Here is an 11838-nt window from a genome sequence, read left to right as displayed (position 1 = left end):
GTTACTTATCAGTATAGGCTCAATGGCGTTAGAAAGATGAAAGATTTCGTACTAAAAACACTTTTCTGACAGTTTTGTGATTGGTTGATCCAGTTTTGATTGAGCGCGCGTCAAAGATGGACACTAGCAAAGAGAAAATAGTTGTATTTTACAGTTTTTCTTCGATGAGGGCGAAAACGCAAGACAGGTGACTGAAAATGTGAATAGCGCTTATGGTCCTTATACTGTAACAGCCAATCATGCGCAATTTTGTTTTCGTGCACCACGCTCTGGAAGCCCAATTATCGAAAAAATCGATTAAATAATGGAAATCGCCGAATCCAAACTTCGATTACGATTGTCCAGGGCCTGAACATTGCACAAAAACCCATTTAGAACCATTTGAATAAGGCTGGATACGAAAAGCAATCATTTAAGCATTTAATTTAATGCAAAAATAATGGATTAATTTTTACTACACCTAATATATCATAGAGTCTCCAACGTTTGCTTCTGGGTATTTCAAGCATCGTTCAAACTTATTATTTCCTGTTCAAGGTATAAAAATATATTTTTAAAGATTTGCAGTTGAATAAAAATTTAGTAAAAAAATTAAAAATTAAAACCAATAAGAAAGTTCTAAGTTCGGGTAAAAGTGGGCGGTGCCAAGCCTAGTGTCTAATTTTGAACGCGATGCCTATAAAGTCATCTTATACCATCTCAGAGATAAAATTTAATGTCTCTGGCGTGTTCAGTGCTTAATTTATCACGCTTTTAGTAGTTTTTAACAGTACCGTTATATGGGGAGTGAGCGGGGTTGTCACACGACGTCACCCATTTTCGATAGAAGTGCTAATATTTGTTTTCACTTAATTTTGTTATTATAGCTTTAGCGGCTTAGGAGATATGCACATTAAACCTATTAGGGAGCGAGATAACGCCCACTTAAAAAAAAAATTGAACTGCAGATGCCCCTCCCTAATGGATCTTGTATACCAAATAACAGTCTTATATCTTATTGTGCAGCTTAGTTACGGTATTTAATTGGTTTTCGTTTAATGGCGTTTTGTGAGCGTGGCAGTGGACCGATCACGCCCATCAACAATACCGACCGTCTTACGGTATCAAGAAACATGGGCATCAAGTTTCATAAAGATATCTCAATTTTTACTCAAGCTACAGCTTAAACGGGCGAACTGACGGGAAGACGGAGAGACAGTCACCCGGATTTCAACTTGTCTCTTCATCCTGATCATTTATATATACATAACCCTATATCTAACTCGATTAGTTTTAGGTGATACAACAACCGTTAGGTGAACAAAACTATTATACTCTGTAGCAACATGTTGCAAGAGTATAATTATGTAATTATTTCGATTCTTGCATTATGTTATAGGTATATGCGATTAATGGAATTTTCACTAAATATGGTGTTGACTTATTGTACTTATTGAACGATTTATATAAAACACTTAAATATACTTTCCGATTTTCCTCTTAAACATTTATATTTATTGAAAAAATATTATATATTCACAGTTACCACTTGGCAGGCAATTTCACAACTGTGGAGGTATTTCAGCCACGAAAAAATCCATAACCTTAGGCGCCGGCGGAAAATCCAAAAAAAGGAAATATAAAATTTTATAGAGGATAAGATTGCAATATTATCTTTGAGATTCTTTTTCTGAGAGAAGAAGAAATTCGCAATAGAAAGTTATTGTGCAAAACAAATTCTTGATCGTAAATCTTCTCGAACATGAAAAAATATTCAAAGCCTTCCACGCTTATTTCAGGCCTTTATTCAACGTTGTTTGTGCTTAAACGATATTCATCTGTTTTTTTTTGTGCCCATATTCGTCGATTTTAAGAAAAGTAATTAGAAGCATAAAAAGTAATTGGTTGATTTCATCGACATCAAATATAATTAATAATAATTATGTGTGTGAGACATCCGATGAAATTACATTCAATTAGCGTGGAAAATTACAAGTGTCAGCTAATATGCATCGAAAACAGATAAGAAAGCAATAGTTCGGCATTGAATGCGATAACGATTTGACGAGGTAAAACGCATAGAGAAGAATATGGAACGATAAAAGAAATTTAATAAATCCACATTTACCGCAACAGCCATTTGCTCTGCCTTTCATATTATCAAAGTAATATTTTTTATTCTAATTGATAGGTATTTACTTTGAAATACTGCTAACTGCTTCGCCCCGCCTACAAATCCCTCTCAGATGTGTGATCAGATAAGGAACCAGCAAGAAAAGTTTCCGGGATGCAGTTATCTAAATTGTCAGTAATACTATTGAAGTAGTATAAAATTTTAGTGTGTCCGTGCTTGCGGCCCTTCATATATGCAGCTTTAATCAGTTTAATAGCAGCCTTTGTCGCAAAGTACCTGTCAGTTATGTCTACAGTTGCAACGTGTCGAATGATAATATTGAGTGCCATTGTTGGTGTTGTGCTTGGTTTTTCACAGATGCTCTTTGAAGACGCTCCACCTACTTTGCTAGTGGGGTTTTTCCGAAGACCCTCCAACAGGCAACGACCCCACAAACCATTATTGGCTTAACTGCGTTTTTATAGAACTCAATTGATACTCTACAGAAGTATAAAGCGACTGCTGGTTAATGGGAATAATCAAGTCGGTTGAATAGTTTGCGATATATTAAATTTCTCCTAATGAATAGTTACAGTACTTTATGCTACATATGTGTATGTAGAAATGTTTTGGGGCCAAATGGAGCGATTTTTGAAAAAAGTTCCACAACCTATTTTAAGATATAACTATGACTAATTGACTTTTGATATAATGACCCTCTTTTGCTTTACTTTCAACTACTGTAAAGTAGAGACATAGTATATATATATATGTACTATGTAGATTTACGTACATATATGTGAAATTCAGAAGCTCAATTAATCAATTCTGAAAATTGTTTGCATATGTGGATATCTGTGTGTGTGTGTGTGTTCATATAGGTGTTTAATTTATGGGTTACCTTGCATGCGTGTGAAATATTAAATGACAACTCAATTAGAGCTTATACAAATATAATACTAAAGTTAAAAGGTAATTGAAGACCTATTCCGGTACATACAAGTTGGTTGAAAAGTCAGTAGTGCCTACCGAGAAATAGCACTACTAGTTCCAAATTTTTTTTTTAAATCGATAATTTGCATCGTTTTATAACTATGGATGAGACTTGGCTCTACCACCATGATTCTAAATTGTAACAAACGTATACAGTGGACTGAAGCTGGTTGTTCAGCTCCAAAGCAGGGGAATTCACAAAGATCAGAAAATAAGATTATGGCATCAGTTTTAGGGATGAAATAGGAATTTTGTTAATTGATTATCTGCAGAAAGTTAAAACAGTCAACTTTGAATATTGCAGCTTTTTGGATCAACTGGATAAAAGCATTCGTAAACAAGTAAGGAAGGGCCAAGTTCGGATGTAACCGAACATTTTATACTCTCGCAAAATCAAATGGTATACTCGTTTAAGATTTCTTTGTGGATTGACCGATATTTTCGGTAAAAGGTCAACTATGGGCACTGGGGTCCACATATTTAGTACTTAGGGGCTTAAACAGTTTTGGTTCGATTTAGACAATTTTTGGCCACAAGGTGGCATACTTTAAAAGTATTATTCACGCAAAGTTTTACCCCGATATAATAATTGTTGCTTGATTTGAAATTTAAAAAGGTGTTATATGGAAAATAGGCGTGGTTGTAATCCGATTTCATTTTCGCACTATAACATATAAATATGAGGCGAATGTTATGTACCGAATTTGGTTGAAATCAGTTTAGCAGATCCCAAGATATGGGTTTTCACCACAAAAAAATCATTTCTCATCAAGACAATACAACTGCTCAGAAAGGTGTTATAACAAGGACAAAATGCAACGAATTAAAATACGAATTGCTTGAGTATCCACCGTATTCACCAGATTTGGCTGCCAGCGACTATTAGCTGTTCAAAAACCTAAAAGAATTTCTTTATGAAAAGTGTTTCACGTCGAATGAAGAAGCTATTACAGCCATAGACGGCTGTTTTGCAGGGCTACCGGAAAGTCATTATGGGGATGGCATAAAATTATTTTAAGATCATTGGAATAAGTGTATTGTAAAATTAAAGGAGATTATATGGAAAATATATTTCGTAAAATATATTTCGTACCAAAAACAGTATTTTTTCATCTCGAGCGCAGAAACTTTTCAACCAACCTATGTATATAGATATGATATACACATTTTTATATTTTTATATTTGTTTGGTAACGTTCTTTGAAGTGTGTCAAACTTCTTAGGAAGTAGGTCAAGTTATTAAGCAAACTAAATATTATATATACATGGTACATATACGGAATGCGTCAATCGATTTTGGCATTGAAAACAAAAATACTTTCATAACCCAATAGAAAGTAGGCTCAATGAGCAGCCACTATAATGTTTTAATTCAAATTATGCATTTGTCACATAGTTAATCTCTTGTAACCAATGAGCTAGATGGTCGTAAATTGTCATTAGTTGGCCCATTGAACGCTAGCACACGCGACTCTCCTATTTGTACTTTCACCACAAGGACATTAAGCAATGCTCAAGCGTGCTTAGAACCTGTGCTAAGATACAGTTAATATATGCAAATATAATTAATGTAAATGCAACCTTGAGTTGTGTTAAAGCAAATATTTGTTTGGCAGTTTATGGTCAAGCAATTTTTGTCGCATTCAATTAACCAATTGATATTTTATCTTAATTGCCACTAAACTAGATAATTCGACGAGTGTTTAACGCAGTGAGCGTTTACTTCGCACTTGGCAACAATACGATGGCTAAGTGGAAATGCTATGAGTGTATTAGTTATGAAATTTTTTTTATCAATTTCTCCAATTGGCTCTTAAATAGTGTCAGCTCTAGCACTTCCTGTGTACATGTGCAAATAGTTCTCGTGAATTGTTTTTTGTTTTTTTGTTTTTTTTTTGCAAAGGGAACACGCAAAGTTAAACCACTGCACCGCCACCCTCCCTCAAGTAATCTAAATTCGCTTAGCAGTTATGCTTGTTGTTCAAAAATTTTACTGAGAAAGCTATAACGAAGTATCGATTAAGTCCAATTGCTTCGTTTAAGAACAACAAAATATATATATTTTTTATAAATGCGTTATTGATTTAGTTTCTATAGCTGTTTGGCTCTTCTTGGCGTCGTCTATTCAATTTTTATTTTCTAGCACCACGTTTCACATTCCAACTTCACCACAACTATGCCACTGTTTCATTATTAATTTAGTTCATTTCCCATTGGTTTTTTGTTATTGCAAACGCCCACGCTCCAGCTGGTCAAATGCTAGCTAGTGCTTAGCAGTGCATTTACCGTTAATACTACATCTATATTGCGTCCATCTATATTGGTCGCACGGTTAACTGTATTGTTGGTTATTCGTTAAGTGGTTGTCTCATGCATGTATGCGCGTGCGGCTGTGTATATGTGTCTGTTTGCGGGGCAAGCGGTTCACATGCAATGCAATCATTATTAAATATTTAAGCACTTCGTTGTTGTTATTCCACTCGACTGAGCTTGCGTCGCGGTCATGGCAAGAATGAGGGAATGTAATATGCGGGGATAGCGCACTGTGGTCCATTATGTCAGACTAATTGCGTCTTGGTTGATTTCGCAACGATGTGTAAGTTTTTATGTTAGAACTGTGGGTGTAAGGTATAGCTAAGATTCTTGAACTCAGCACCTCATTGCAGATTTATTCTATCTTTAGTTTTAAATAAAAAATACTGAACCTACAATGGTTGCACCAGCTACAGTTCCTAAGTCTTAGCAGAATTGAATTACCGCCGAATTGGTGGTGTATCTTAATCTTGTTGTTATTTAATTCTTAAGACTTCTCAAGATTTTTTCCTCTACATTTTGTCCCTTGATTACTTCTATTCGCTACCGCTTTTCTTTAAAGAATGTGCCCCTTACTTATACTGACTACCAGTTAGATAACGGTTTGAGTAAAAAGAAAATTCAAGTAATTTAATAAAAAAATTTAAGGGGGTAATCTAGTGTAGAATTTCAAAAAAATCGATTTTTTTCATATTTTTAAAGTTTAACTATTTAAGAGTAGGTATACGAGAGAAATAGTGAAAATTTAAATTATTTTTGGAGATATATGTAGACATTTTATTGACAAAGTCTTTACGCGAAACTTTAAATGCGTTTTTCTCAGACCAGACTTTTTCAACTCGAAACCCACGATTTCTCGTGTACTGGACCGATTTACTTGAAATTTTCAGAGAATTTTCTTTATAGACCTCTCTCAAGTACGAACTAGCCTCATCCCCAAATTTCAACTTTTACTATTTATTAAAAAAAATACGAAAAAATGTAAAAAATTTCAAACAGTTGCCATTTTGTCAAAAAAATTTTTTTTTTAGTTATCGCTAGTTCATACAATTGCGACATCATTGCAGATTGATCATCTTTGTTTTTTCAGATAACAAGGAGGGTTGAAATCATGAGTTTGCCAAGTTTTTAAGACCCTCACTTCATCAGCTGCCAGTTTATTTTTAATTTTTTTTTTTAATTTTTTTCTGTATTTTTGTAACATTAATAAATACTTGTAAGTGATAAAAAATCGGAACGGGAGTCGGAATGTGGAGAGACGTTCGTTTTCACGGCTGAATATTGGAAAACGTCAGTGAGTTCTCTACTTCCACAAACTTTGCTGTCGAGAAGTAAGGTCCAAGTTGTTAAAAAATCTTGTCACAGTCACCTCATTTTTTGATTTAAAGAACGCCAGTATTAATTTTTATGACGTAGGAACATCTAATCCATTAAAAGTTGCATACTTCACGCACATGTTCTTAAACTATAATCCATGGTTTATTAGCGGTGATGATCATTGGAATATTAAATGAATTTTCGGCTGGTGATAATCGAAGCTATAATCATCGCGAATTAAAGGTTCGAACTGTATTTGGTACAAACTAGCATCCTTCTTCGTGTGCTTTCACTATACATTCTGCTTAAAAATTTTTAAAACATATATTAAATGATTTTGTTGAGAAGATAGGACAAAAAAGTCGATAGAAAATTTGACATTATATAGCCCAGATCTTGCCCCCTCGACTGCCATTTGTTACGGTCGCTGCAGAATGCACTCACTAGAGTATATTTCAATCAGAACAGGATATCACAAATTTGTTTGATTTTCTTTAATTATTGGCTGTCAAGACGGTGCAGCTCTTTTGAAATGGAATCCAAAAGTTGCCGGATTGATGGGATAACACCATAGTTTAAGACATCCAATATTTTGAATAATACCATGACTTTTTTAAAATAAACGTTTGATAAAAAGCAATATATTATTAAACGCAATAACTGTAATGTTTTTGTTCAAAGATATATTGGATTTGAAGCTTAAAACTCTTTTGAAGATAGATAACTTTAAAGAGCAACAAATTTGCATGAAATGGAGCCAAATCATATATTTGGAGCCGAAAAAGATAACTCAAGCAATTCTACGAATTTCAACAACGTACTCACACTTTGTAAGTACCATTCGATTAATTAGAGAAAATATTAATATTGAGTTTCTAATTAAATAATAAAGTAAAAAATACCATAAAAGTAAATGCTTCATAAAATTTACAGCAGCAAAACTAAATCAAGACGTTAATTGCACAACAATGTTAAAAGTGAACTCACCCGTTGGTACTACAGTGCGTATACGTGTTCGACATCCCGCAGTTGCATCGCATGCGCTCGCTGAAAATGATAAATAAGCGAAGCATAAAATTAAAATAAATACGAAATAGTAAAATAGTAAAATAACTATTCATATTGAGGGTAATCTAAATTAAAATATTTAAACAGTAAAATCAATTAATATTAAATGAAATGGTAAAAATAAAAATAAAAAAATGGTAAGAAAATAGAGTTAAAATGTATACAATTAAAATTAGAAATTTAATATTTATAAATTTGTACAACTAAAACTTAAGAATTAACAACAAAAGGAACAAGAGTGAGTGCAACACAAGTTTATGAACCAACAGCTGTGTGTTCAACGGGTTCAATAAAAGTGTACAACTAACTGCCCCAACATGGAATGAGGACGAAATCGTATGCAACACGCCACTAGACAATTCCAATTTGTATTTTTTGTTTTGTTGTTTATTTTGTTTTTGTTACTTGTAATGCGCTAGTCAGCGCCAGTTCCTTTCTCTGTCATGTAAGTGTGCGGTCAGAGGGCTTCGTGCGGACTCGTGTCCATTCTCGTTGCATGTGCGCCATAATTCCTATGTAGTGGCGTGGTAGTTGATAAATTTACCGAAGATAGTCATATGTGGCAGCAAACGCCATCGAACCGTCAACGCTCGTGGACATGTTTCCGTAGCTGTTTCCGCCGTCGCCAATTGTGTGTCGCATTGTGTGAGCGGTGCATGAGTGACAAAGCTAATGTCGAGCGACCAAAACGATAATAGTCAATTGGCTTAACGGGACTGGGCAACAGTGTATATTGTGTGCAATGAAAATGGCGGAGGAAGTGTGAACTTAGTGGCAAGGTGGTGTGGCAAAATGCGCGAATGAGCAATCAAGCAAATTATAATGCAAATACGCGAACAACACAACAAAAGCAACAACAGCGGTATGTTGAGTGAAAACAAACAACAACATATATGGAAAATAACAATTGTGCTTCTGTATGTGTGTGCGTGTGTTTGTGTGACAAATAGCCAGAGGGCGTGCAGTGCAATTTAGAAAAATGCTAACCTATCTACATACAAACTCGTTAGAATCCGCAGAAATGTGTAATTTGCTGAAATCCGATTGAGTTCTTTCGAAATACGAGCACAACAGAAACAAAAGAAAAACTCGTGCAATAAATAATACTTTTATGAAAAACGCCAGACAGTAGAGCTGCGTGTGTGTATGTGTGCGTAAACATATAGAAAATCGCATAACAAATAGCTGGGAAAACCGCACAGATGACCAGCCTGCAGTTCTGTGATTGTGTGTGTGTAACAGTAAATGATAGAAAACGTATTTGTGTGACATTTTGTCCATCGTCATTCAATATGCAGAGCAAATAAATGTAAAAAAGTAAACTTAGCTATCCGTTGATAAATTTGCAAAACGCTCATTTTCCTCTTCGTCCTGACGCTCTGTAGTGTTTTTTTTCCTTTGAGCTCGCGCGTGCGTGTATGTGTATTGCTCCACATTCGACGTTGTTGTTCGTATATTGTTGAGTGGGTGTTCCGTTATTTTACATATTTATGCAGATGACTTATTGTTGGAAAGTTTCCGCCATGCATTCGATTCACTTGAATGCACGAGCACATTGAGCTGCAGTCACAGTGCTGCTCTCGCCATCGCTGTGGCATTCGCGTTCACCACGCTCAGCGGTGGTATCGTCTTTAAGCCGCGTGTAGCGCATCAGCAATTCAGTTCGTTGTTCACAGTCTTAATAGTGCACATTTAATTACATATAACATACATACAAACATACATCTATAGCGAAAATGCCACCGAAACGCAGACGCCGTTTTCAAGGATTGTACTATCATTCGTCGCCGCCGAAAGGTGAGTAAAAAAATGCAATTATTAATTAAGTGAAATTTTTAAAACGCGTAGCTTTTGTTTTTCTCTTCAACTGCTTAATGAAAAAGTTTCTTATGTGTAGAAAATTTTCTAACATTGTAGGTTTAAAGCAAAGAAACTTTATATTAAGTTGTAATTAAAGAATTTAATATTCCTCCTGGCTTGAGCGAATATTGCTTTATTAATCAATTGATGACACAAATCGCTGCAAATATGAGAATAAAAATACTGATGTGTACGGTTTTTGAGGTTTTGCTCAGATTCCTATTTCTAACAATACTTCGGGATTATTAGTTGGCTTTGAAGATAGACAGTGATTTTAACGGTGTATAAAGAAAAAATATTATGTTTTCGCGCAAATTTATTTAATTTTGAGATTATTGGGAAATTAAATGGTCCCTTCTGGTCACCTGTATTTTTCTTACTAGAAAGTTGTTCATTTTTCGGAATGGCCGATATGGGACCACTATAGCTTATAGCTGCCATACAAACTGTACAATCGGAATCAAGTACTTGTATGGGAAACTTTTTTATTTGTCCAGGTATCTTCACGAAATTTGGCATGAATTACTATTTAAGACAACAATGTATTCGCATAAATTGTATAGATTGGATCATTAACTGAATTGGCGGAATAACGAAACGTGACATGATGTAATGGCACACGTTACTGAACACACTAACAAAATTTGATACAAATCCGTAAACAAATATGGCCGCCACGAGCTAAATTAATCATCATGTGATCACTATGGGTAGACGTGGTATTATACTATATATATTATAATAATAAGCGTGTAAATTTTAAGAAATATTACATTAAATTATTATTTAGGTACATTTAGGTACACCAATTTAAGATAAGATTTTCCATTTTTTAGTTGTTCCTCCTCGAACTGGGTTATATTATATAATTTATCTACTGTAAAGTCAAACGAGTCTCTGATGAAAAGTAGGCGTGGTTGTAATCCAGACAGAATATGAGAAAGGTCGAGTAATTGCTAAGATAGGATATTTCCTTAAAAGTGGATGGTGCCACTTCCACAGATTCACATTTTAATATACATGTCTGCTCTGCTATCTTTATAGTTAAATTTATTAATATGCTACTTAAAGTTATCGCACTTTTAGTAGTATTAATTGATTTCATCTATTTAACAATTTCACCTATACACACTTTGTAATGAAATACAAAAAAGAAACACTAAAAAGACTAAAAAATTTATGAAATATGTGCATAGAACCTATTAGGGCTTCCGGTTATGGTTCCATCATGTCCACTTTTTAATTTTCAAATTACATATAATTATATATATATCTTACTGTGCTTTTCTGTACTAAATTACTGAATGACACTTTAATGTTTGTATTAATGAAATTTTAAGAGTGTGACACCGTCCGATCTTGGCCAAATTCAAACAATCCTGTTGTGCAGATGTTAAGGAAAAAAAAACAAATTAAATCTTTGTATTACATGTTGAAAGGGTATAATACAATATTAAGTATCGTATTTGTATTGTGCTCTATAAGCATACAAGTAGTCACAAACTCGCTAGTGGAATAATTTCAAAATTATTTTATTACCATCTTCAAGTGGCCTCATAAATAATTTACTCACCATAAAACCGAGTACATTTGAAGTAGTTTCACCTACAAACTGACTATAATACAAATATAGCAGTGGAAATTAATTGCCCACAGTGAATTAACTTGGCAAAGTTAAATAGCGCGACTTAAAATCACATAATAAACAACATCGCATAATATAACATTTGCATATGTACGGGTGGTATATATGTTGGTGTGTAAGGAAATCTGCCATTAAAACGCCAATCTAAATGGGAATGGCAGTAAAAACGCTTTTCGTTGGAATGTTTACGGAAAAAGTCACGCGAAACTCGCGCTCAAGTGTTGGAATTTTTATGATGATATGCCAACATAGCACATGCAAATTTATTAAAGCGAAGCTCGCTTAATGAAGTAAGTGTGGGTGTACAAAAAATTATATATATTTATAAGTAAATAAGACAAAAGCTAATCAATGTACTCTGAAAGGCATTAAGGACTTTCAAAAGCGATAAGCAGCAAGAGAATATCGGCTGTTGAATGTTTTGTAGAATTGTTCAGTCATTATATGGAGCTATGTGTAGATTTAATATTATGTGTAAGTATATATGTACAAGTACATTAAGGTGATTAAAAAAAAGAAAAAACGTTAGCCTGCACCAAAGCTATAATAC

The 11838-nt window shown here is 34.2% G+C and overlaps 1 protein-coding gene across 4 annotated transcripts in view; it reads left to right on the top strand.

The window, feature by feature from the left end:
• Nucleotides 1-7974: 7974 nt before the first annotated feature.
• Nucleotides 7975-11838, top strand: part of LOC106627209 (nuclear factor NF-kappa-B p105 subunit) — a 34650-nt gene continuing 30786 nt past the window's right edge. For 2 of the 4 annotated variants that reach the window (XM_070107976.1, XM_070107975.1), the window contains exon 1: nucleotides 7975-9580. In XM_070107976.1, the coding sequence (XP_069964077.1) occupies nucleotides 9520-9580 (61 nt within the window). In that variant the 5' untranslated portion in view covers nucleotides 7975-9519. The remainder of the gene's footprint in view (nucleotides 9581-11838) is intronic. The other 2 variants (XM_070107978.1, XM_070107979.1) reach the window with 1 other exon arrangement.

This window comes from Bactrocera oleae, chromosome 4 (genome assembly GCF_042242935.1).
Source record: "Bactrocera oleae isolate idBacOlea1 chromosome 4, idBacOlea1, whole genome shotgun sequence".
Classification (NCBI taxonomy): Eukaryota; Metazoa; Arthropoda; class Insecta; order Diptera; family Tephritidae; genus Bactrocera; species Bactrocera oleae.
The sequence above is the reverse complement of the archived record's forward strand: the minus strand, read 5'-3'. Positions and strand labels throughout refer to the sequence as shown.